This window comes from Maylandia zebra, linkage group LG5, assembly GCF_041146795.1.
Source record: "Maylandia zebra isolate NMK-2024a linkage group LG5, Mzebra_GT3a, whole genome shotgun sequence".
Classification (NCBI taxonomy): Eukaryota; Metazoa; Chordata; class Actinopteri; order Cichliformes; family Cichlidae; genus Maylandia; species Maylandia zebra.
In genome coordinates this window covers 18,539,702-18,567,662 of record NC_135171.1, presented here as the reverse complement: position 1 = coordinate 18,567,662, position 27,961 = coordinate 18,539,702, and the positions used below count along the sequence as shown (strand labels likewise).

The 27,961-nt window shown below is 40.3% G+C and overlaps 1 protein-coding gene across 5 annotated transcripts; it reads right to left on the bottom strand.

Moving 5' to 3' along the window:
- On the bottom strand, nt 1-27,823 carry tfeb (transcription factor EB). Of its 5 annotated transcripts, none has more exons than XM_004545085.5 (12): nt 27,565-27,823; nt 16,772-16,836; nt 13,071-13,175; nt 11,805-11,981; nt 10,296-10,394; nt 9,990-10,178; nt 9,202-9,291; nt 5,883-6,000; nt 5,683-5,739; nt 5,127-5,202; nt 4,871-5,018; nt 1-4,773 (listed from the first exon to the last, which is right to left on the bottom strand). In XM_004545085.5, the coding sequence occupies exons 3-12, from the start codon at nt 13,098-13,100 to the stop codon at nt 4,201-4,203; spliced, it is 1,557 nt and encodes a 518-aa protein (XP_004545142.1). In that variant the 5' UTR covers nt 13,101-13,175; nt 16,772-16,836; nt 27,565-27,823; the 3' UTR covers nt 1-4,200. The 5 variants fall into 5 exon arrangements, with proteins under 5 accessions (XP_004545142.1, XP_023010242.1, XP_004545144.1 ...); XM_023154474.3 differs by having other exon boundaries at nt 5,683-5,733; XM_004545087.6 differs by lacking the exon at nt 27,565-27,823 and adding an exon at nt 18,916-19,434.
- Nucleotides 27,824-27,961: the final 138 nt, after the last annotated feature.

Here is a 27,961-nt window from a genome sequence, read left to right as displayed (position 1 = left end):
TTGAATTTATGCACATAAAACTATAATTCACTTGTAGTCATTGTCTTACATTGGTATTGGTCAGTAGGTTACATAACCATGCTTCAATGACACTGTACCAACAAATATCCATTTTTTCTCAGTCAGCTGTGTCTTTGTTTTTTGGCCAAAATTCAGCAGGGATACAAAGTGTACACATATTTCTTCCCCCATTTACCATGTCAATTTAAAATATTTTTTGTAAGATGATATAAAAATACTGCTTTGAATGATTATTTTTTAATAAATAACCCAGTGACAGAGTATACAAACAAAATCTCTCCTCCTGCCCACTGACAAATCCACAATGTGTGAATACGCCATATATTCATTTCAAAATAACTGCTAAATACAATATGCTACTGACTTTGCTAAAGGCTGAAGTCCATTATCAGTGGATTTGCATTGCATGCTTCAAGTTTCCACCTTACTCAAAAGTTGCACATAGAATATTTCTAATGGCACACGCAAGCATCAAATTTAGAGACACTTTCATTCGTCACAGTGAAGGCAAAACCTGTGGTGTCTGTTTTGGAATGAAGGGGTATTTTAATTTTTATCTAAAATAAGGGCTGCGTAGAAATATTTTTTTGTGAGTAACACTCACACACATTTCTCATGTCAGAAAAAACAAAAGGAAAATAAAACTTTCAGCCAGTGTATGGGTTCTAAAATATTTTTTTATAACGTCATTAAATTCACAACCACCTTCCCCCTTTGTTCTGCAGAGCGCCCTCTAGTGGAAAAATAAAGGGAGGAGCTCTAGTTGGATGACTGAACAACAACAGTCAAACTGTAGCTGACGGGAAAAGGCTCGTCCCCGGATGATGACAAAAAGTGGTACAACGTCAGGAGAGTCACAAATCCCTGGCCTAGTTTAACTGAAGTCAATCAGCTTCCAGTCTCCATGGAAACCAAAGACAGAAAATCAGGAGGCAGGTAGGGCAAAAAAAATAAACTATAAAAACAATGTTCTTCAGTCTGACAAGAACTACTGGTAAGCCTTTACATTCATCAAATGAGCAACTTGATTTCAGTCCAATGATAAAAAAAAAAATCACTCTTCATCTATGTCTGGATCCAAATTTCAAAGTGAAAAGAGAGATAAATAAAATCCCAATCATACATCAGAAATATACACAATCTCTTTTAAAATCAGCTGAAATCTTGAAGTTTATAAATGGTTCCCCAACTCCAGTTAAAACATTGTTTAAATGCCTGTACAGTACACCTCCTGAATATGGCTCTGAGAAGAAAGGGTTGTTTCGGAATAAAATTGAAATAGAACTAAAATATCAAATACAAATAAAATACATTTAAATGGCATAAAACATCTGAAGTAAATCTTATTCCATATTTCTTCCATGTACAAAGTAAAAACAATAATGTCATTTCTTTCAGTGCTTTGGGAAATACAATAAACAAACTAAATAATAAAGAAAACAGACACTTCTTTTAATCAAAAACAAACCCCCTTGAAAGTATGTTCACTAAATAGATTTCTGTTATGATCATAAACTATATCAATCAAAGGTAAGCCCCAGGTCTACCACAGCAGAGATACGACACAGGTTGAGCACAACCTGCTCCAGTCGTCACTTTGACAGCTGGAGCAATGAATCACCATTGGGTGACAGTTTGAACAGCAGACCTGAGCTTTACCTCTGCAGCTGGCAGCTTCATGTGAATCTCGAGGCAAGAGAGTGAAGCAGTGGGCTCTTCTGAAAAACTGCCTCACTCCACTTTGTGTTCATTTACAGTTACCTCCAGGCATATGTGGACAGTGGCACATTTTTCACAATCTTGCCTCTGCGAGTCACAACAAATGATTCGAAGAAAAGACGCTATTACAGTGCAGACTCTAAACAGAAATATTGCATCAGCCGGTGAGGAATTACAGCCATTTCACACAGTCATTTCTTCATTGTATAAGCAGATAAAAAGTCTTGGAGATGATTTCAACTGTGGCATTTGCATTTGGAATTTGTTGCTCAAAAAGTCAAACGGATCGGCCTTAGGGTACAAAAACAAAACAAACCTTGAGAGAGGCAGTGAAAGCTCGGTACATTCTGATAAAAAAAAAAAAGAGAAGAATGTACCGGAGAAGTTTGGCAAAAAAAAGCAGATGATGAACAGTTTTGAAAGAAAATACAGGAAGAATCCCTGCTTTAGTCCATGAGTTCAAGACTTAAGGCAGTCATTGCCTGCAAAGGAACCTCAACAAGATATTAAAGAACTGAATTTACAGTTACATCAATTTGCCTCCCTGAAAATAGTGTATAAAAAAAGGCAGTAATTTCTTGAAGGTAAATGCAATATTTTTGTTCAACCCCTCAAAATAAAGTTGACAATCTGCACCTTAACCCCTTGTAACTGTAACTTGAATATGTTTTGGTACACAGCTAAAAATAATAAAAATCACATCAGTGTCCAAAAAAACAAAATGAAACAAAAAAAATGGACACACCTGCCTGTGAGTACTGTAATACCTAAGTGATCGTTTGTGGTGAAAGTGTGCATGTCTGTGAAGTGAGTGTGACCACAAATACATGCAAGTGTGTTCTAATGTCATAAAGACAAGCCTACGGCTGCTGACAGACAGAACTAACACTTCTAGTTCCTTCAGACATGCACTCTGTTCCATTAATTTGACAGGTCCTTAACATTTTGGCTTCATGTCTGAATGAATACACAGGTTTGCTTTGGGTGACGCTTGGATGAAACAGCGTGGAACATGAATAAATTACCAATGCCTGAATGACCGGAATGGCGACACCAACAGACAGACAAAGCCAGCAATTTTGCATATCCTGTATCTCAAACTATTAAACTATTTAAACATGTCAATTCTTTCTTTCACCTCGCCCTATATATAGACCTTAAAAGGTCACTTAGTGGGAGGAAATCACTGTATCTCCTGTGCTTACAAGGTCACACTGATGCAGAAGCAACTTCTAAAGCATTTACAGGTATAGATGAATGTGATACAGAGTCAAAGCTGAAGACCTCCGACCCATAAACACGTGCCTTTGAAGAGGAGCAGCAAAAGTAAAAAGGCACAAACAGACAGGGGTTACAGCCCTGACATATTTCAGGTTAACATCCACTTCTATTTAAAAGCCTGCTTGTGTATTCTGTTACAGTACCTGAGTGTTTTGACACCTCACAGAAATGGATGGCCCTCAGATTTTTGATGGCCATCCAGTGCGTTTTCTCTACCCCCACTCCAAAGTCAACAGACTTTACAGTGTTGAGTAAAGATTGCGACAGTGCTGGAGGTGCTAAAAAATAAAGGTGGGCAACGCTACGTGACTGCCTGTGCATGCATTTTTTCAGAAGATGACAATTTCAGCTCGACAAGTAAATATAAAGGCCTTTGCTAAAAGCTGAATTATCCACCTTTTGCAGCAAACTTCAGGGTTTTTTTTGGCAATATTCCCCAAGATATGGATACATATAGACACTTGAGCAGGCTAACACAAAGTTTTGTCCAACACCAAACGGCTAAAACCTGAGGCCAACTAACAGCCTGAGGAAGGGAACAATGTGACTGCACTGCATCCCCTCAAGATAAATTATGCATGCAGGGCCATAAAGCCATTTCCATTTTGTTCTCTATTGTTCATTCAATCGTTTATGATTACTAAAAGGAGCTGATGTTAGGGGCAAATAACTTGTCCTCTTCGTGTGTGATGATGCACTTGGTTTGTTCTTGTATCTGATAATGGCAGTCTAATTAACTGGGTGTTTTGTCCCTTGTGCAATTATGATTCAGGGCCACCTTTATGGAAACAAGGCCAATTGTGCCATATAACTCCTGACCTGGCAGTGCTGGTTCACACCTTGTAAATGCTCAGTGTGTTGGGCAAAGTTTTAAGCTGCTCAGTTAAACTCACATGCACTTATGTGTGTAGGTGTATGTGTGCGTGTCGGTTTATACGCTCGTGAATGTTTGTGATGAATGTGTACTGTCTCTAATGACACCGAGGGGAAGTTAAATGTACCACAAAGGAGTGTCACTGGTGTTTCCTGAAACTGTGTGATATAAATGATGTCATGTCTGGGGGCTGAATCATTTCTGTGTATGTAATGTACGCATTTTGTGTTTTGCAAACGTGATATTTATGTTTACTACAATCTATGCGAAACCTCGTGTGTTTGACTGAGCGAATGCATGCTTGTCTACATTATGTCTCCGTCCTCTATGCTGAAGCTGGATCTGCGGCTGGAGTCGACAGACGCTTCAGGGGACATCGCTGAGAGCAGCGGGTCTCCACCCATAGGGGACAAAGGCTCGTCCATCATAAGGAAACCTAGGTCGCCTCTCCTCGCCTGGACGTCAAGTCCACCCAGGTCACCCAGCCCAGACATGCCATCTGAAAACCCTGATATCCCATCGCACAAGTCCAGCGACTGGGCAAAGTCAAAGTGCTGGGAGCTGCCCACAGCTGGGTACTGAATGGGAGGCTGAGGCTGGAGATGCTGTGGGACTGGTGGCAGCTGCCTGGGTTCGGGCTGGGCCTGGCCCTGAGGGTGGAAGTGTGTGTGGGAGAGGAACTGGTGCTGCTGGGCCTGGGGATGAGCCTGGTTATGGGGTAGATGCTGGTGCTGGTGGTGTGCTTGTGCCTGGGGGTGAGAATGGTTCTCCTCTAGGCTGGTCTCTTGTTTTATATAAGAACCCATAATGTCACCCGTGTTCAGGCCAGAGGGAGAGTTGCTGGGCAGGCCATGCAGATGAGCCTGCATCTCCAACTCCTTTAGACAGTTGGGAAAGAACAAAAGCAATTTTATTACTATTAATATTATTATTCATTTTCTATGATTCTGGACATGTGCTGTACAAATGTGTTACCTGGATGCGCAGCAACAGCTGCTTGTTGGCCATCTCCATCCTTTTGAAGTTGTTCTCTACTTCTCTTGTCCTCTGTGCATCCTTTTGCATACGTTTGATGTACTCTACAGATGCCCGCAATATAGTGCCTTTGTTCCAGCGCACATCACTAAGCAAACAGGGGAGCAGACAGGCAATTTTCACTTGTAAGTTCATGTCAGTAACTACTCAACATCTGTATTTACTTTAAAAACATGGTGCACTAAGAGAAACTCACAGGTCATTGGTTTTGGGGATCATGGTGCCCAGCTCTTTAATGCGATCATTAATGTTGAATCTCCTCCTCCTTTCAACTATTGCAGAAGAATGATAAGACCAATGGAAATTAGCATAAAGGAAAAAACACACTGAAGATAATATCACTGTGCAGGTGAATCAAAGGCATTAAAATAAGGAACAGGAAATTGTACAGATGCTACTTTTTAAGTATGTATAGCATAGATCAGATACTGGAAATATACAAAAAGTGTAAAGAGAAGCAAACATTTAAGCACACACACACACACACACACACACACACGCAGTCACAGGCAATTACACCTAAGTGCAAGGACAGCAGAAATTACCAGGTTAACCATCCACCCAGTAGTTGGACTATGTCAGCTAAATCAGCACATAGGCCGTATAACACTGTTTCTGCATCGGAAAGATTATGCTTTGTGTGCATGTATGTGGTACGTGCAAATTCTTCGGAAGGCCTGCACATTATCAGTGTGAGAAAATAAAAAGGGAAAAAGGATTTAGGGAAATAGCATTCTGAGGGAAAGACTCACTCAGATTGTGGTTGTCTTTTTTCTGTCTCTCCTTGGCCAGCGCACGGGCTTCTGCGTCTTTGCAATAACAAAAAGTGATTAACTAATGGCTGAGAAAGCGGCACGTCTCAAAAAAGACAGCTTATCAAGAGTGCCAATAAACGCACGCTACGTTTTCACTGATCAACAGAATCTGCATCACTTTGTAACATCTTTCGCACCTGAGAGTTCTCGCTTGATGGTCAGATTGGCAGGACAGGAGTTGCTGGTCATAGCAATGGCTGGACCCTTCATGCCAGGACCTGCATACACATCTAGGTGACTGCTAGAAAGAGGGAGCTGCAAAGGAAACACACGACACACACACACATGCATTTAGAAAATGCATAGTATCTTACAAATACTTTGCAAAGTAAAAATAGGAGATGAGCAAAGGTTTCAATTTTCTGAATTAAAAAAAAACTAATCAAAATGAAAACTAAGTAAACCTGACTTTCTATCATCTCAGTAAGTACCTTTAGTTACTGTTCATGTTTATTGTGATGTAAAGAGCAGATAGCAGCAGATAATGCAGTAATATCACACCTGAGAACAGCCTGCCAAGTACAGAAATGATTGACTATCACCTCATCTATCTTATCTGTCTTTATGGCTCATTTCTCTCCTCTGCTTTCACCAGCTCCTGAACTCACACTCGTGCAGTGGTCTCCACACTATTGCACTTTAGACATTGTATAACAATGGTGATTTAGTTTGCTATGGACTTCTAAAAAGACGTGATTTCCTTTTAATTGTACAATCTAGTTAGCGTGATGAACTTTTTATGCCTTGTAAGCAACCGTGTCGTACTCCCTGAAGCAAGGGCAAATATGACGCTGCTAATGAGGCCTGAAAGATAAAGAACTCAAAGGATGAGATAGCTTAATCTGCTGGCTACTGTCTGAGCTGTGAGATCAAACATATTCACTCACTAATATAAACGCAAACCTATGTATTTAAGTTAGATTTTTTTGTTACAATTCTTACAAAAGATCTAAAGAATATATGAAATGTAAAACTTTAACTTAAATGATAACATTATCAACCGAACTGAAGTTTACCCACACTGTTAAATACCAAAGACTTTTAATTTGTAGGATCTCAAGCATTAACCGTTTTCTAGAGGTAACATTTTTTTTAAAATTTCTACATCATATTAAGAAGAAGACAGAAGCCCATTTGAAACCTTGTCACGATTACAAATCTGGGCAGATTGAGTTATTGAATCAAAAACACACAACTCTAATAAGCCCAAATTCCCTGCCTCGTCCCTCTGCAGCGACCACATTCTGACTGGAAACACCACCTTCATTCTCCACTCCAGTAAAGGCCCATTTAATTCAATTTGAAGACTAAATTCTACTTGAACTCAGTATGGCTCAGTGGAGCAACGCACAAGTCAAACTGTTCACTTGAGCCTGGCATTCAGGGGTGTTCCAGACTTTTGCTAAACTTTGAGATTCCAAGAATTCCATGGAGTTTGCTGCTTTAATCCCCATTAGGATTAGCAGGTGACTTCCACGCACACTGTTCTGACAGCTGGGTGTAAAGCTGGATTTTTTTTTATATATTTTTTTTAACATTTTGATTATCACTGAGTTTCTGCCTGTGGTAGTTTATTGTGCTGGCTTCTCACTTAATCAATCTAAACCTGATCAGCACGGTTCACCTTATCAGTGTGATAGTGATTTAAGCAATTAAACACATCATGCAGGATTCTCACAGTTAACTCAGACACTGCACGCAGATGGTCAGATGTATGTGTACAGAATTAATTACTAAAAGCTTAACTGTTTCACAGAAGAGAAGGAAAAAGACAGTATTGGCTGCTTGTATCAGTGTTTGACATGAGTATCAGATAAAGCAACAGGAGACTTTGTAGGTTTCCCTGTCTACCTGCTGCAGGAGCAGGGAAAACGTTGGACAACTACACAATATGTCTGAGAATGCAGAAGCTAAGTCCCGCCAACCTTTATGTTTGAGTGCACCCTGCAGGAGTAATCTTAAATTAGCTTAAATGTGCAACAGTTTTGATTCATGTCCAGCAGAAAACAGCCATCACATGCTAACAAACACGCACGCACGCACGCACACAAAACCACGCCACCACCCCTGCTATTCCTCTTTCTGATAATCAGGCACTCAAGGCTGGGACTTAAGAGTCACTGTGGTTCAAATAACTCATTCAGACAAAGAAAGGAATCCAACAACTCCCAACCAAAACTCAAAGAATTATAAACAAGAGTGCTTCATTGTCTTACCAGTTGAATCTGTTCTCCCTCAATAACTTCCACAATTGCATACGTCTTACTCATCTCCTTCATCCTCTAACTCCTTCTCCTACAGTGCCAAGGCGCTCCCTTCTTCCCTCTAAAGGCACAAGCAGCACATGCAGCTCTGAATGGCACTGCCGCTCCTGTGCTGCCAGAATGACCACGGCAGCTCCGCTCCTTTCTCTCTTCTACCTCTGCTCCCAACCAAACAGGAGTGAACTTTCCCCTAACTGGACTTTCAGCCTGTTTTCCCCTTACACAAATTGCCCTCGCCCCCCTTTCCCTCCTCCTTTCTATTCCTCCCGCCCTTCTCCCCCCCCCCCGTTCCAAATGTCTTGTAAACAAGTTGAACTCTAACTGCTGCCAGTTTAATTGTTAATTTTCTGAGTTTGCTCCCTCAAACACAAAGTGCTGTACAGTCTTCCAACTGGTATGTCCGCCCTACAGTTTCTAATTATGCCCAACATCATTCAGGGCCAGAATGTTTTGCGACTAAGTCAATTAAACATTGTTAGCGTATGAGAATATACAGAATCAAATCTAGAGAAAACTCTACTTAGAAACACTAATGTTACAGCGATCACAAAGCAATACCCGATAACATTAAGAATAACTAAGAACATTAACAACTGCCATAAAGAGAGCCATTTTTCACACACAAGAACAATGATTATAGGAAGCACTTAAAAGTCTGAGTACTGATGACCTGGCATATCCAGCTCTGTGACTCATGTAGTACAGACAGAGCTGGAATTGAAGTGGTCGCAAGTTTCAGAGAACATCATACTTAATTAAAACACTTGGGAATTCCCTATTCTATTTTAAGGTGGTGCATTCAAGCTATAGAATCATGTGGTAATACAGAGAACAAATCTATGTAACGCTTGGTTTCAATTTTCAGAATAACGCGACGCAGTAATGTTTTCAGTGCAAAAATCTATTTTAAAAGTAATTCTGACTGTTGCAGAGCGGCCAAACCTCTTTTGCTGCACCATTTCATAGATACGTCACTTGTTTGTTTTTGTTACCACAATACCACTGTAGTGTCACAGCATAAAATCAGCAGAGACAAATTTGCCCGTAAAGGTTTTGTGGCCTTTATAGTCAATGACCCATTTAAATATGCAAAGAGTCCCTTAAAACAAACTGCGTGCGCTTACACAATGTGTAAATAAAATCATACGTTTGGATGCAATGCAGCTTAGTTATATGTATTGTTCCTACTTACTGTGTTTGACATTTGGACAGCATCAGTGAAACTTTGAAAATACTCATCATTGGACTGCATACTGATGATGTTATCAATGACCTCATCCATCTGGGGGGGGAAAAAAAAGAAGTGTTAATTATGTTTTTGTGACCTGTTTTTATCTAATGTTAAGAGAGGGAAGCAAACCAAAACCACCATTTGAATGCTTAGAAAACACTAAACTAAAAACAAAATGCTGTCCCTCCTCCTCAATTGATTAAAGCCTCAGAAACTTGATTGTAACCTCCCCGGACATGCATGTTACACTACTTATCTATCTAAAAGGATTAGAGAGAGACAGAAGAGAGGTGGTTATGCTAAAAGCACACAGCAGGTCAAAGTCTTACAGGTTCAAAGGGCCATCCATTCTGCTGCTTCCCTGTCACTTTTTAAGCTGTAATTACTGGTGCAAGGCCATTATGGAGCATTTAAATCCCACTGATTACCATTCTCAGTTATTGCCAGTTAGTCAACACATTCATCCATGTCCCTACTGTGTGCACAACACATTAACATCAGCACAGTGACAAAATGCTCCTCTAACCCTTCAAAAGACCAATTAAATCATTATGGTGCTTTCATAAAATGTGGAGATGATGTTACTTTGGGGGTAATAGTCAACCCTCATAATTTTATATACGAGTGTAATTAAGTCATATTTTAGGGATATTTGTTCAGTCTGGATCCTGTAAATGGTACTTTATGACCTGCCCAGGAATGAATGTTTATGGGTTTATGCTTATGCTACTGTCGGCCCACACATCTACCTCTTTCTCGTGGCTGGAACCAATGTTGAGCATGGCCATCGGGCTGTTGGGGGCACTGTTGCCAGACATAAGCTGCTCGGTGCGCATGTGTGGGGACTGGAGAGGTGGGGGTGCAGATGCTGAACCCCCTGCAGGTCCCATGTTTGTGGGAGGCGAGGGTGGTATTAGCCCCGCTACTGCATTGACCGCCTAGGAACACACAGAGAAAGAGAGTGTTACAGCATTAGTGAACAGAGATCTGACATACTATAGGCAGATGTATTTCAATACTACATGGACGGACTGAAGAAAATGACAAACGTATACCTGTTTGGTAGCGTAGGTGGTTGACAGGTATTCTTTCACTTGCTGTCTTCGAGACTGACGGATGTGGTAGTCTGTAGGATTTTCAAGGTGAGTCTGTACCTATAGTAGGGACAAACAAAATGCAATCAGCTCTTTTTCTATTATTAATTCAGCTGGAAACTCAAAGTATCATTTTTGGGTACTTCTTTCTATTTTGTCACAACATATGTGGCAACAAAAAGCAAGACTAACAGCAAGTTTGCTTATTTCTGTTACCACACAGGGATATTATAAAAACATACATTTAATGTACAATATAAGCTTATTACCTTCCAATAATATTTAAAAAGATAACACAGAATATGCGATTCAGACCTCATTATCTCAGTTATGGCACTAGGACATAGTATGTTTAAGTCAGTGGTAAAGCCTACAGGAGTAAAGCCTCACTGAATCCTCTGATGTGGCCACACAGAGCATTGGACTGGCCTCATTCCTTCAGATCAAAGAATAAAGGAGAGAGCAAGCTTGCTCGCCATTACTACAAAGAAAGACTTGACTCCTCAGCCCCCCCTCAGCTCTCTGTTATATAACCATGGTAGGGTTATATTAAATGAACTGTGAACTTTTCAGTCAATAGATATTTGTACTGTGTTTACCTTGTAAATACCTGGTCCAACAACAGTTCTTTACATGTATGCATTTACATGTATGGTTCAGAGGGAGCGATAGAGAAGCTTACCTTATCTACAGAAAGAACAATGACAACTTTAAACTCTGTGGTGATTTCATAAACACCATTCCCCTCTCCCACATATGCACGCATGTGCACGGAGTAAAGTGCCAATGCAGCAAGTTGGAGCATTCAATACGAGTTACACAATGTATGAATTCTCACTGCAAAATGCACAATGTCATATAATGGAGTATTCCACAAACCCATAAACTCGCAAACACACATTATGTAAGATAATAACGCACACAACAAGCATCTCCGGAATCGGGCAAAATGTCACTTCGGCTTTATCTCTCCCTGACTGACTCTATCTATCGCTCCTGTCTGCCCTATTGCACAACGTGTCAAACCACTCTTATCTCCCCTTTGTGTCTTCCTACCTGCTTGGCGCGCCTCTGCATTGTTCTCTTTTAGTTATTTTTTTTCTTTTTAAACCTGACTTTTGCCTGTGTGTCAGTGCTGCTTGTTTGGGAGGCCACAATGCTCAGTGAAGACCTGACCACCTCCAGCTGCATGCTCCTGCCATTGCTTTATTGCTATAACATGTAATTAGATAAATAGAGACATATTTTTCAAACACTCGACCAACATGTTTTCTTTATTTTACAGTCCCATAAATCCGTTTAGTGCTTTCTCTTGGCATGTTTGCATGTGGACTGGGAGCCGCAGACATTTTACTACACTCTGTTTGAGCATAATGTGCAGCGGTCCTGTCAAAAAGAAGCTGTGTGGGGAGTAAATCCAGCAAAACATATCTATCACAATAAGCCATTTGCATCTTAAGAATATCTGACCTTCAGAACCTCCATGGGGACCTGCATGCTTTGGTAATGTTGTGGAGTGCTAATGGCTGGGGTGGGTGCAGGTGGCCCAGCCATGTGGTTCTGCATGTACTGCAGGGCTGCATTCTGCTGCTGCTGTAGCTGCTGCCGCTCACGCTGCTCCTCCTGCTGCAGCTGGTCTCGCATCAGCTGGAAACAAACATGCACACACACATTAGCGTTTATCCTCCACCCAGAAAGACAGTGTAACCAACACCAGCTTGCATCTTATCTTAAAATGAAACCGGCAACATTTTTGGAAGGTTGCTGACCAGAATCGCCTATGATAGAAACAAATGAAGCATATGTCATGCTTCAATAGTTACAACAAATTTGATTTTCTTTTTTTTGCTTATAGTTCAAGGGCATCTTTATTTTTTACTGATTCACTTCATAAAGTTTTTCCGAGCTATAATTGAATTTGAGGGGAGGGCATTTTTCCAGGTGGAATTTTCCCAAAAATAGTAGTCAGCAATCAGACTTTAAAATATGCACATAAAATAAATATTTTCCAATCATCATCTGATTTCAAAGTGCTTTAATTCCACAGCCGTTCACTGGTAACAATCGAAGCACGCAATGTTAGAATGAGGGGATTTGTAAGTTTCATGCTGCTACCGGTAGGTATCGTAACAACAACAGTGGCTGCAGTGACTCCAACTATGCTCGTGACTATTGTTTGACTATCAAATGTACATGTGCAAAGTGTCTGAAAGGGACACGGTGAGGACTTGTGAAAACTGTAAGATTTGTATGTAAAAGTTTATAATCAGCCGTTTAAAATTTACTTTATTTTAAAAGCTTCAATGTCCATTAAAAAGCAACAACAACAGCTCTGACCTGCCTTTTAGTATATTTTAGTGTATAAATAATTCATTGTTTTTCTTTCTGACCCTTGTGCTGCTGCAACAAGGCATTTACACCACTGTGGGATTAATAGCGTCTATTTATATCCATCTATGTAAAAACGATGACATAGTTAAAAGAAAAAACAAGAATTTGTTTTTTTCTTTTTATTTTTTTGGCTCTGTGTTATACCTTATACATGGCAGTGAAAATCAGGCCCTAATGAAACCTAGATAGGTAGACACGCCCATCTATCAATCAAAATGCTATGAGACATTTAAAAGGAAAAAAACGTTTCAAATTCATTGCACAACATTACAAATATAAAGTGATATAAATAGCCAGCAAAACTCCCGCATGTTGTTTACTGAACGGTGGAAGGTTATGTTGTACCTGCATCCGCAAGCCAATGCGTGAGGCCATGGCTGAGGGGCGGGGGGGCAGGGGAGGGCGAGCTGACGTTAATGCACCACAGTCCAGCCCGAGAGGTAGTGGAAGCTGTAAAAGAAACAACGAGGGGGGGGGGGGAAATGAAAAAATTGTAGTAACATAGAAAGAAGCTAGAAATGATCTGATTAACATAAAATGTAACCTCGCTATTACAGATCATTTGCAAAGAACTAGACTATGGAAACACATCTAACCTCTGAAGAAAAGCCTAATTAAACTAATTCTTTTGTGTTTAATGGCAACATCAGTGGTAGGAAGGGAGGTGTGAGACAAGAGGAGTTGTGTGCAATACTTTCGTGTGAACAGACCTGTGACTTTGTGATGTTACAATTTTTTTGGCTTTGTTTATTTAACAGTGAAGCAGATTCTCAACTTTAGTTTAAGCATTCATTTCTTGTTGCAAATAACAAACAAAAGTCTTACCTTAGTTTGTCTTATTTATGCTAGTATATGTATGCAATTGTTTGACAATAACAAGATTATCAATAGTTAGTAAAGGTTTGGACAAACAGCTATTTAAACTTATAAAAGAAGTCCAGAACCAAGTTGATTAAATCCTCTGTTCAGTTAAGTTAAATCAAGGTAGTAGTCACACCAACGCAATATCTCATGTATAACATTCAAAAAAATAAATAATCAAGATTTCTGTGTTCCCACTGAATCAACTGTACTAAATCCAATTTCTAAAAGATGTTTAAAAGCAGGGTGAATACTCATAAAAACTGTTTACCAAGTTGACACAGCATTCGCTGATTCACAGTCTCTGATCAGGCCTCAAGTAAGCAAAGCTGGATCAGTGAACAATCTGACACATCACCAGCAGCCAAGCCTCTCAAATCTATTCATCTAACCATCCATTCATTGTCTGCCTGTTGTGCAACGTTTTCAAAGAAATAAAAAATAAACAACCCCCCAAAAACATACATCTCATGACTGTTCCCAAATTGAAATGTCACTTAAAAATCCACCTTTCATGCTGTATCTTTTGAATCAAAATTCCTCAACTACAATGACCTTTTGACTTTCACACCTAATGCGCATCAATCACATAACATTAGCAGCTAATGCAAAAACAAGGATCACTTGCACACTCCTGGTGTCACCCTGACTTGACCCTTTTAGTTTTGTTATGATGAAAAAAAAGACAGGAAATAATTTTTTTTTTCCCCCACATAGAGGATGATTTCCAGTCATGTCAAAGTCATGTGGTCTTGTTGTTCTTAAGTGATCATGTGAGCAAAAAGATGAGGGGAACACCCGTCACCCCTTTCAACATCTGCTTTTTTTCTCTCACATACACAAAGTTAGCATAGATTGGGGAGTTCCTGGGCTGATAGTTCCCCTTCTGCAGTGACTTGCGTTTAGCCCCTGCGTGACTAAGCTTCTCTGGCCCTTATAAAGGTGTGATGAAATCAGTGCTACATCTCAGTGTCTAGTCAAATATCTTGTGCTTGCGGTGATGTGGGATGGAATAGCACAGCATCAGTCAGAATGTGATTGCTCCATTCTCTGTATATGCTCATAAAGAGAGAAAGACAGAGCGAGAGAGAGAGAAAAGCTCATTGTGCACGAGGTACAATAAGAAGGGCAGCTCCTATTGAGAAGGACTGAAGCCGCCTGTTGTCCACAGTGTACATTTCAGCAACCGAGGGGGCACACACTGCCTGCTTTGTGCCCATTAGATGGCCCACATGAAAAACACACACCCATGCAGAGATACACATTCAAACACATGCAGTTTCCAAAACACACTTGTGCCAGAACTTGGACTTTAGGGCAGGCCAACCGGCAGATCTTAAAGGCCAGCTTGCTTTAATCTGCAAGATTTACAGCTGTTGATGCAGTGCTGCAACAGAAGGAGCCTTCCTGCAGCGACAGTAGTAAATGTCCTCAAGGTGTGTACTTGTGCATAACAAGGGCTAGTTGCACAGGGGTATGTTGTCGTTGACCATAAAAGCTCTTTGCAGACACAAGCTTTACTTATAAAAACATATTAGATTTGACTTTAACCTAATGGTCTACTTTGTAGAGAAACCAGGCTACGTGGCACAAATAATGGCCCAAAGACACACATTTGAATCCCCGATGCACGAGTAAAAGGATTCCAAATCTACCTTGTTTGTAAAGCTGCTGACAGTGGCAGATGCGTTTGCTGCAATGTTTACATTTCACTTCCTCCATTTCATCATGCAAAGTATGTATCATACATCCACCCAGTGTAACAAAGCCATGATCCATGACCTACATGTCCTGTAAATGTTGCACACTTATTTTCATCATATAGGATGTCACTTCCTGATATCATATGGTGACACACTGCTACCAGGCAGTGTGATCCCCCACACGGGCCTTCCCATTGCCTGACATCAACTGGGGGCATTTGTGACGCAGTAGAAGCACAGAGCAGCTATTGTGTGTCCGACGCTGTAATGTCACAACCCCTTCACTTCAAACACTGACAGCCAGTAGTAGGATGCAGAGCGGAGGAAGCCCGGGTCAGAGGCCAACACTGCCACGTTAGTCACACAAATATATCTCAACCAAAGTCCAGCTTTCATGTCTAAACTACCATAAGCATGTGTTACTGCAGTACTTTGTGTAAATTAAAACATTTTCAGATCAGGTCAAAGTAAAGGCTGATCAGATACATCTGTGAGGAGGCAACATGGCTAGGTAATGACAGCTAACCAAGAAATCCAAGACGTGTGTAATATATTCAACTTAGAGAGTGATGACAGCTTTTCTTCCAGGCAGAAGCATAGCAGGTACACACAGAAGTACACACTAATGTGGGGGCAGTGTGGGGCTATAGCACCTGTGCTCGGAGACAGCGTGTTAATTTGTGGAGTGTTTATTTTTAGAAGTGGCTGTGCAAAGCCAAGAATGGCCTTTTTGGCAACCAGCAGTTATATGTGGGGTGTGTACATACACACACACCTACCTCTATGCATGCATGGTGCACATGTATGTTGTCAAACCTGCATATACATAACAGCATGTAAAACTTTATTTAAAGCAAGTGTAGGACCTGTGCAAATCAGTTCTGCACAGTTAGTGAGCATAGAGACAAGAAGTGCAACATGGCTAGCCCTGCTCTGAACACCAACACGTCAACAATGTAGTGCAAAAGCTGCTTAACCTTCCTCATGACAAGACATTAAAGTTTTCACAAACCAAACTTGGAAAACCAAAGAATATAACTTCAAGTCAAAACACAAACGCTGGCTTTCTCATTAAGTTATCTGTCTTCCTGTGCTAATGGCTAAAATAACCCCTGCTCTCTGTTCTCCTTTTCAGGAACACCATGTTCCCCTGAACTACGATGTGTCTTTTTGTTGTTTTCTTCATGTGTTTGTGTTTGTGTGCGTAGCCTCATGCATTTGTGCATGTTTTTGTCTGTAGGTGCGGGTACAGGTGAGAGGAGGGCATGCACATGAAGAGTAAGCCTGCATGTGTATTAGTGCTCTACGGTGTTTGCCAGTTTTCATGCAGACCCCTTGAAAACATGTAAACAGACCTCTGTTTTGAATACACACTGGCAAACAGGCAGATCATTTTCATCTGTTACCACAACATATTTGTGACATAAATATATATATGGTTAGAGTATACAGGGGTTATATAGGCACACTGAATACAATTACCTGTTTGAGAGTAAATAAGAGTTCACAAAGTAGTGTGTGCTCTGCTTATGCTGCTGACTACATGTCTGGATGATGGAGAAAGTCGATGGCCAATGGGATGAAGGGATGAAAGAACCAAGAGACAACAACAATCAAAAAGAAAAAGAAGAAATGATTGGTTATAAAATGTAAAACTGAACAGAGAACTGACAGATAAAATGAACAGCTATAAATAAAGCATACAAATTTGGCAGTTGTGAAAAAGCAGCTGAGGAAGCAGTGAAGTATTTAAGAAGGGGGAGCTGCAGGTGTGCAACACACACTTAAAGCAGAATTTCCATAGCGGAAGCAAGTGAAGCAACAGACCATGGTGAGGCTTAAGTATAAACACATGCGACAGGAAGATATTCTCAATAACTGATTTGAAAGTTGTTGTTTTTTCACCTCGGCTCATTCTTCAGGCACTGCATTTCCTATACCTGGTTTCCAGTCATTTTAACACCTTAATCATTAAAGTAAGAGCGTCAAGGATGTAAAGGTTTTTATGAAAAGGGATGCACACCCAAGGAAATATCAAAACATTGCACAATATCATGGTTAGAGTTAAAAGGGATCTAATATACACACATATACAAAACGCACACTTTTAATATCTTAGTGAGGACATCTAAGTGACATACTGCTTTCCCTAGCCGCTTACCCTAACGCTAACCATCAAAAATGAATCCCTGAACCCTTAGCCTAAACCTAATAGTAACCCTGACACCAAAACCACATTCTGAGTCTCAAAAACGTCTTCAAACTCGTGGGGACGGGCATTTTGTTGCCATAAGGGACTGGTGGTCCCCACAAGTATAGTAGCGTTCCAATTTTTGGTCATCACAAAGATATCTAAACATGGTACACACACACAAAGAGTATATATGATGCAAAATAACCACTCAAACATAGTCAGGAGTCTTAAGACTGTAAATGTAACGTGGATAGAAACATCTGTGTAATTTATTACCATCTCCTCACCAAGATGAAGTGCGAAGGTTGAGTGATTCTACTCAGTGGCTAACTTTCAGAAGGTCATCTAAATGAATCACCATAACTCATCAACACTGTGCCTGTCACATTCAACAGCCTATTTATAGTCGCTCAAGAGAGACCCTGAGCACAGCGAATCTCAGCTGCAGTGATCACAGAGCAGAGAGTACTGTGAAAAAAAGCACGGAAAGAACAACAGCAGGCTCTCCGCAGTATCTATTGTACAACACACAGATATAGGAAGGACAATGAGCCAGCATCATCAATAAAAACCACAACGCATTACTTCCCCTTTCCTTCCATGAGTTTTCACAACTCCTAGTTCTGTTGGCGGTGAAGCAACTTCCTTGCCAGGCAAGCCATGGAAAAAACGAAAACTTTTTAAGCCATGACTTTTTTTAAAATTAGGAGTAAGGAACAGTTTACACCAAAAACTTTGCAATTGTTTGACACTGACAGCCACTCTCATACAGCACTTGAACTCCTAGAAGGAAGGGAAGAAAAAACCTACAATAAAACAAACGCTGTCTAATCTAAAATCAGTTAAGCTATTTCATCTAACCAAACTGGTTAAACAGACACGAGACCTGAATTATACACAAGCCATATAGAGATTATGTAAGTGAAACACAGACAGTAGGGCACTATAGGGCAAATTATAATACTTTTATCCAGCATCTCTAAGAGCAGGTGTAGTGCAGTCTAACTTATAAACTAGAGGATAACCCATCACAGAAAACCTTCTGAAAGTCTGGCCTCCACTGATCATTTTTTCTTTTTATGCTTGCAGTTCAGCTAAGATTAACTGCCCTCTGCCATAATCGATCACAATGCTAAACAACGCTTCAAAGCTGCTCAATCATATTTTTCGTTTTTCTTTAGTTTTTCTTTTTTAAAAGTCACAGACAGTACGTTAAAATTGGGCCATAATAGACCAGATCTAAAGTGGTTTCTGTTGTTGTAAGTGTTTCTGTTCCTCTGCCTCTTACAAAAACACTTTGCACATAATATGTTCAGACATGTTTCATAGTAAGCACGAACAGAACTCAGGGTGACAGCTGTCAACAGCCAGGCACCACGAAATACACACAACAATGGATATAGTTCAGTATAGTTAAACTTCAGGTTCTTACCAGAAACTCTCCAACTACTCCAAAGACAGCATAGTGTATCCAGGTGAAATGAGCTCCTCCACGTGTTAGTAAACACACTGACAGAGACCATGAGCCGTTTGCTTGCTCAGCCAACCAGAGCTTACATGTGCTGCTCCACTGATTGTGATGCCACCCCTTCCTCAACAGAACTGCTTAAAGTACAGTGTCAGTCACTATTAGTCACCTTCTGCCCCCTTTCTAACCACCAGCTCAGCTTCCTAGACGTCCTCCTCCTCCTGCTGTTTCCCTCCTCTTCCCCTAAATTACCCTGAATGCAATCGTCTGGGCCAACAACAAGGAGATCCCTGTGTCTAGCTAACTCTTTTAGTTTCTTCATTCTCTCTCTCTCTCTCTCTCTCTCTCTCTGTCTCCATTGGGCAGCTCCTCCTCAGTCCAGCCTCTCTTCTTAATTCAGTGCACAATATTTGCATACAGCAACACCTACACATATGCGTGCGCAATTTGAATGCAATTCCTTATTTTATCTACCAGGTCACTGTGTTTTTATGACCTATGGGGCAATGAATCAGCACATTTACTTCTTTAATTGAACACCCACACAAACAAAAAAAGCACACAAAAACATTAACATTGATGATCTGCATTTTTTCAGTGTTGTTTCCACAGCTTTCTGACTTTTTCTAATAAATGAAACACAGCCATGGATTTCTAAAGCTGTGATCTCTGCATTATTCAGGTATGATTTAATTTATGTTTAGAAAAAAAAACACACAGGATACATCACACATAGCTAAAATGTGATCCAAATAAACATCTGAAACACTAGTGGTAGCTTTACAGGCATAAGATCTGACCAGCAAAAAACTGCCTCCAATGAGGGTTTACGTTTTCTGAAGTAGCGCAGCAGAGTATTGCAAACTTAAACCTATATGAAATATCCATGCATTTCTGTCAGTAATGAGATATTATGGATGAATGGCTCCTGAAGGCGGCTCTCTATAAGACAGTAAAGAACATCAAAATCTCACGTTCAATAAAATGCATATACACAAGTACGTTGTATCCATCAACAACCAGACAGACAAAAAAATAAGGAAACAGAATACTTATGGATATGCCAGAAAGTTTATTCTGTTTATTTGGACGTAGCTTTTTTAGTGGGAGAAACATTTTGTCACTCATCCGAGGGACTTCTTCAGTCAGCTGACTGCAGGTTTCACCAATCTTAAAAACAGTACATTTGCATAATGACCAAAACTAGAATCACTGATTACCAATGGGCCGTGCTATCAGTTTCTTGCAGTCAGCTGACTGAAGAAGTCCTGTGAATGAGTGACGAAACGTTCCTCTTATTGAAAATGCTACATCCAGATGAACAGAATCAACTTTCTGGGATTTCCCTACCTGGATGCTTGAGCATGCATCAAGACTTATGGATAGGATTTTTAACAGACTCTGAGTGATGAGTTCAAGCATCATCGCCTGAACTAATATTAGAATAAATTCATGGCATAGCATACTAAACAACAGTATCGTGTACAGATCTGGCTAACAGTATCATGTTTTTAAAGATATTCCCCATTGATATTCACATAGATGTTCCCATAAAACTATTGTAAAGAGGCAGTACTCATCTGAAAATCTCTTATGTTAAGGACTATTGCAATTAATAACACTGTATCTAACCCAGTTATTTACATCCCTCCATGCAAACACTTCCAACCTCTCCACACCCTGTATGCCTCAATAAGGAAAAACAGGCCACTATGCTAGTTGTTCCTAACACAACAGAGGAGGACACAGGCCAGCATGGTTCAGCAGCACCCAGCTGACAAGAATCCCTTGTTTGTACACAAAGCTTTAAACAGTAGGCCAGCTCCAGTTCTCATAGTGCCCACAGTGTATTTACTGGGTTATTTTCGTCCAGGGGCAGGACCCATGAGGGTCCTCAGCTTATTGGCCAGAGAAACTGCGTTCTAGGCTACCAATGGTAACTAATTTCAGTAGGAGTAGGGGGGGGAAAAAAATCTCTGACCATGACAGCCTTGTACCCTTTTACAACGGCCTTTCAAGGATTCACATACATTGACGCAAACATACATACGCCAATCAAGGCCCTCTCCATTGTCGATACGCAAGTTTCCCATTTTTTAGTGCCTCAGTCACTACAGTTGGGGCCAGATACTGTCTACTCTATAAAGACCAGTACTGCGGCTCTGCTGAAAGTCTAAAACACGTGTTTTGATATGTTTGAATCAAGTCTGACCTGGCTATGCTCACTTATACCTATACTGTGTGCTACTGATGTAGGATAAAACAGGGCCGTAAATATGCCAGGAAAGTCAGAGAAGCTGGATGTTGCCTGTAACTTCACCTGTGTGTGCTTTTGTGTAAGATGTATCAAGAAATAATAAAATATAACTATTTTAGAACTTTAAAATGCATTCTTTTGGGGGGGGGGGGGGTTCTTTCTTTTTTTAAATCCATTTAAGCTTTATTTAACCAGGAAGTCTGCTGTGATTAAATTCTCTTTTGGAAGGGAGAAGGTGGCGCCACACCACTATACCAGCATGACACATGATATTTTTGGTAACCAAAGTGATGTTTGCAAGATTTTGCAGACCACAGCATCTGACGAAACCAATATTCACTTACCGGTATGTAAGAGTTGCTTTACGTTAAAAACACTAAATAACTGAAACTCTTTGAAAAAGAAAACAAAAGTAAAAACAGAACCCACAGCACTTCCCGACTATGCACATAACATCATTTGGCCCGAGGTGACCCCATGCTGTGTGTATGACTAATAGGAGTGTTGTTGTGGTTTAATGATACTTGTCACATGCTATAAATTATATGGGATATTACAACTCTAATTTGAAGAAATATACACGTTTACAGTTTACAGGCAACGACGTCATGATATTCCAGTCACCGTGTATGAAGCAAATAGCTGTTTATTTTAAATCAATCCCATTTCTTGTTGGAGAATTTAAAATATACACTAATAATATAGACAAAACAAAAGTAGTGGTCTCTGTTTGTGAATTTAAGAGTGGGTAGTACAGTAACTAACCAACCAGCAACCAGCTACACTACATTTCTTTTTGCATGGGTGAACATCATCATATGCGGGGAAAATGTAATGGAAGGCAATCTAGAGATGAGATGAGAGATAAGGCAAAGACACACACACACACACGTGAGTGAGTGAGTGAACTTAATTTGACTTTGGCTATCACACACAAACTTAATGACCACCTTGAGTACAAAAAAAATCAAATCGCTGTAATGCAATCTAGAAAACTCTTGAAAAACTTAGTTAGTGATGGAAAGTAACCGAACGTGCCTGTACATGTGCACAAGACTGCGTTTCCGATCAGAATGCATTTCTTGTCCTCTGATCAAAAATGAGACAAGTTTTATTTAAACAGTATAGACAAAGGAATGTTATCTATACAAAGACACCCACACACAGCTTGATGCTGTATATAACTTTATCAAAGAATAATCTAAAGATTTTTCCATAGACTATTACCAGCCCTAAGAAAGAAAGACAAAAACAACAACAACAACAACAACAACAACAACAAAAACGCAGCTATTAAATTACTAGGATTAATTTATACATGCTTGTTTCACTCAGGATTTTTCCCTGGTCATTCCCAAAACACTGAATATGCCAGTGTTTTGGGAATGACAGCGAGAAGCCAACCACCTTCAGGTTATATAACATACAGCATTATGCAAGGGGAAAGAAAATATCTAAGGAATCAAGTTATAATCACTTGGAATTTGAGTATCTTTTTGTATTCAATTCATAACTGAAAGCTGCACAAGGTACAATTCAAAGAAAGTTCTTGAACTCAATCCATAAGGCATATAAAATATACCAGATTTAATTTTGGCTCCTTGTGAAGACCTGCACCATTTCCAGCAGTCCTGCTATTTTTAAATCACTTCCTGGAAGTACCATGCTTGTCTGCAGTTTCATCATGAACCTCAAACTTTCGTGAACAGCAAACATCAACCTCTGAGTCAGACGGACCCAGCTATCATTTTGCTAATCATCATGGGTAACTGGGACACTGGCCTCTCTTTTTTGACACAAAGACCGAACAGTGGTCTTAAATGGGAGAGTGGAAGGGAGATCATGAGGTGAGTAGCGCCACCAGGTCCATGTCATTTTATTTAATTCACAAGTTGTCACTGTAAATTTGTCCCTGAAGGTCAAATGTCTGTCAGTGAAAATTTGGCTCAAATTACCTGAACTTAGAGAACAGGCTCAGCTCATTTTGAGCTGTTTACAATCAGAACTACTCCGTTTGACTCCATATTCTTCCTTAAAATGACATTCAAGTTGAACAGTTGTTATCGGGCACTGCAAATGCATGCCTAGAAATGGTCAAAATGGGACTTCCAAGGAGCGATCCAAGCTTAGCAGGAGCAGGAGTGCTGGAACACTTACAGCACCTCACAATGAGCTGACCTTGAAGGGGATAGTGGGCAAATTTAAATCAGATATGCTGTTGAGGGAGTAAAATATTGTTGTTTTAAATCTTCAAGTACAAACATGAAAAGCAATGTGACGCCACTGTGGAGCTCAGTATGACCACCCCGACCCCAAAAAGGTACAAGCTGAGGAGGATTGAACATTTCTGAGCCTAGATGAAAAAGTAAGGTCAACACAAGATGATAATAAGTTCCAGGAATTTGGGATATCAGCCATTTCCGAACGACAATTAGTCAAAGGCAGAAGATGCATCCATCCATTATGCATCCAATATGGATAAATATGTCATCATGAGTCATCAGTGAGTCAATAAATACTCTCCCTGGATCTTTTTTTATGCCTTAAAACTAGCCTGAAATCTAAGCTAAAAAATGCTGGTGAGATAATCTTGAGAAAGCAGATTTGTGTTTTCAAATCACCAGTGGTTTCAAAGTACAGTCAATAGCAACAGCACTTGGAATCACATTATGAAAACCTGTTTGAGGAGCCCACAGGGCATAACATTAAGGAAGCAGTCTGTGGAGCACATGTGAAAGTTCCTAGTAAAGAACTGAACTGTTCAGCTGGAACTACTTTTCACAGCACTGAAGACGATTATAAATGGAAAGAGTTTGTGCACAACTTAAATAGTAGCAGATACAACACTTATCTTTTATCATCAGTGCTTCACTGAACCTTGAAATCTATATTTTTTGTGTTAATTTCACAATGCACTTCAACTGTTAGCTTCCTGAAAGAAGTGAAACTACCAAGGACATTCTTTCATATTCATTAAACACACTTACTACACATACCTTCCTTTATTAAGAAAAGCTTTTAACACAATAACTGATTCATTCCCATTTGTGTGAACAACTTTCAAATGTCACACACATTGTGTGTTAAGTGTGCAGCAACTTTATGTTTAATATTTCTGAAAAACATCTTAATAAGGAGATAAAAGGTAACTGTAACATTTTCTGTGGGCCACTGTAAGAGATGAGGTTTAAGAGAGATATATCTACCACCTACAACTGATCACTGCAGTTCACAATGATAAGAAAACTGTAGAAACACACACTGCAGCTGCCCAGTTGTGTATAACTCACAGATGCAGATGAGCAGCGATTCTTACAGAGAGAAATGAGACTGAGCAAGCCTGTCACTACTGTCTCTCAGTTAAAAAAAGAGGATGTGAAACTGTGGAATCAAGATAAGATGAGGAAGTGGAGTCACACATTTTGCACATGCCCTAAAACGCCCCACCCACACTTACCTCTGGGAGATCATGGGTCATGTTGTCATATAGCACATGAAACGCTGTCATTCCCGTGGTTTTCTAGAAAAACTCCGAGCTTCAGTGAAAAGCTTATGCAGTAGTTTGTGTTATATTTCTGTCTGCCTTTTTTAAATTATTATCTCTAAGGAAAACCCAACAAACCACCAGGATAGGACAAGAGCTGAGAAAGCTGTGTAGGTCATGGGAGAACTGTCCATATGGCAAACGCATGAAGCTGTGTTTACACACACCTGATGCTCTTTCACACTAGAGTACATCCATTTAACCGAGCCACTGTGCTTGTGTGTCTCAGTGTGCAAGTGCAAGGGTGTGTGTGTGTGTGTGTGTGTGTGTGTGTGTGTGTGTGTGTGTGTGTGTGTGTGTGTGTGTGTGTGTGTATACACCTTGCCTGCCTATGTTTACCTGAAGAAAATTAATCCCATCACCAACGGACTGCAGACACATACCCAATGAGGCCGAAAACATCTTTCTCTCTCTCCCTCTCACACACACACACACAGGATGCAATGCTTGTACTAATTTGTGCCTTTCTGTGCCAAGTTGAACACAAATCAGGGAACAGAAATACTAAAATGAAATCTTAATTAGAATACTTGATGTGGTCACATTTCCTGTGATGTTTCCATCACAACTTTGGGTTCTTGTGCTGCTCTGTCTGAACAGGTGGCAGCTGTGCTATTGGAGAGAATTAGAGTGCAGTCAGTCTATCAGGGGTTACTGCTGCTCTGCATACTGTGACCAGTGACCTCTGACCTTGCTGACAGTGACCTGACAGCTCTGTGCGTTTAATAACCCTGGCCCCTCTCGTATTGTGTGCACTACATAACCCTGCTGGTTTCACGATGACCTTCAGTCCCATTCTTATCTGTGTGCCTACACTTGTTCAAAAGGAGTCTAAACAGCTACACAGACACCTTGCACATGAATACATTTAATCTTATAAATTTAGTTTCAATATCAATTGACTCTATGTAGATATATCTCCAGCAATCCATCATTTATTTGAAAGTTTAGCTAATAAGCAGTATAATCTCCGTTATGTAAACATGCCGAAAGGCACGTGATAAAATTACAAGGCAATAATTCAATTAAAATGGTTCATTGGCATGCAGACTGGATTAGTTACAGCTATGCTATCTGTCCATGCTGATGCCCAGTTTTTTCATCATTTCTGACTGGTTACAGAGTCATGGTCACAGTCATGAGAGAGAAACAAAGAGAGTCAGAGGTAAACTAGACAGAGGCAGAAGGAAAAAAGAAAGTTTCTAATCAAGCATATTTCAAATTATACATTATTCCCATAGTCGGATCTAAATCCAGTCACATGCATACTTATCTGTGGGTGTTTTTGTGTTTCAGTAACATGTAGACAGACATCCTCTTGCCTCACAGCTCTCCCTGTCTTCTATATCAAAACCCATGTGCATATATTCACGTATCACGATGAACCCTGACCTCATTGATGCCTTTGTGCAAAACTCATTTTACTGGAAGTGATTCAAGGCAAGCGCAAATAAAAGGAACCCACTGCATTTCCCCTTAACCCAAGCTTCACAGATTTGTTAGACATGCAGAAAGGATGGAAGCTGGAAAGACAAATGAATTTAAGCAGTAACCCAAAAGATGATACAAACAGATTGCTGATATTTCCAATGCGACTTTGCTCTCTGGGGAACAGTATGTATGATTGCAGAGACCAAGGGTCAGAAAAGAGAGTCTTATGCCAAACGTTGATGGTGTAATATAGAGTCGCAAACATGTTCTCAGGCAGGAGGGGGGCATTGAGCCACTGCACCCATGGTCTGGATGGGGGGGAGGGGGAGTATGTGAAGCCAAGGTGTTGGGTAAATAAATAAGGGGTTGCTGATGCTAAACATTATTCTGCTGATGTGAATCTGTTTTTTTAAATAAGTTGCTTCATCTAAATTTATTTCACCTTTAGTTGGGGAACGTCATATCTATCTAAGTAAATTGTTGGTCAAACAGTTTAACCACAGTCCAGAAAAAGCAAGCTAAAACTTCACGGTGAAACGACTGTTAAACCCAACCACGCATGCGCCTTTAGAGTCAACTATTATCGCTGCATTACCAGACAGCAACTGTCATGCTAAACTCTACTTTCCACTTAACATACATACAGCACATGCGCGCACACACATGGAAATAGGAATAGCGCTCTGTGCTGAGAGGAAAGGCTGCATAAATCAGGGATGCCTTCATCACGTTGGCACCTTGCATAACTTTAAAGGTAAGTACTTTAACAAGCAGAGCAGTAATACAGTCTGTACAGTCACAGACTTATACATAGCAGCATACCCCAAGGCTGAGGTGTTGTTACTGATACCGGTCTGGCTGCAGCTTATAAATGGCAAGAGAGGCAACTCCCAGCAGACTCGCAGAGGACAGTAAAAGGGAAAAAGTGGTGCAGCGCACTGCAAACTAGTGGTTCCAGGGTCTTCATCACAATGGCAAATGTGTCTTTATATTTAAATTATGGTTAAAACTACACGTACAAAAATATTTAACGCAATAAATTCTGAAATGTGTCATGAACACCTCAAATCTTTCTACAAATATATTCAAGGCGGCAAAACTACGTAAGTAGAACAAATGTCCTGTATAATTTCTGTTTGTAGCCTGTATGCACAATTCATTTTTGTATTAATTTGATGAAATTATGCCTTTTATTTCGCCAAAAGGGCTACATAATCAATTAGTTCAATCTAATCCATTCCATTTTAAGTCGATAAATCGCCCAAGTTTGCGTTGAAAGGGAGAAACGCGCACTTGTCTTTTCTTTTCACGGGGTTTCTAGAGGCAGCAGCGGTTCAGCAGAGGCTAACAGTTTCAGTAGCGTTGGTGAAATCTAACTTACCCGCTCTGAAGGTCAGACAGTACAAAATAAGAGTCAAGCTCAGGAGGAAAAAAAAGGTGCGTGGCCACTTCTATATATTCTGGCACCAAGTCCGTCAGAAACTATCACAAGCTGAGTTTTAAACCAAGGTTTAAAAGGTTTGACTTTCCCCGTATTTCCACACACCGACAGCGCGTGTGTAACCGATGACACTTAGCCAATTTGTTTTCGTTTTGACGGTCAAGTTGTCACAACTCAGAGCGTCCGCGGTCACCTGTGCCACCGCCAATGGCAAAGCGCAAAACGGCCTTGTGGGAAATGTAGTTTTTACATCGCGTAAACCAGAAGATGCGCTATTTTGAGGTAGTGACGTGATGCCTGTTGACTGCAAAGTTAGTTCCGAGTCGTTCAACAAAAG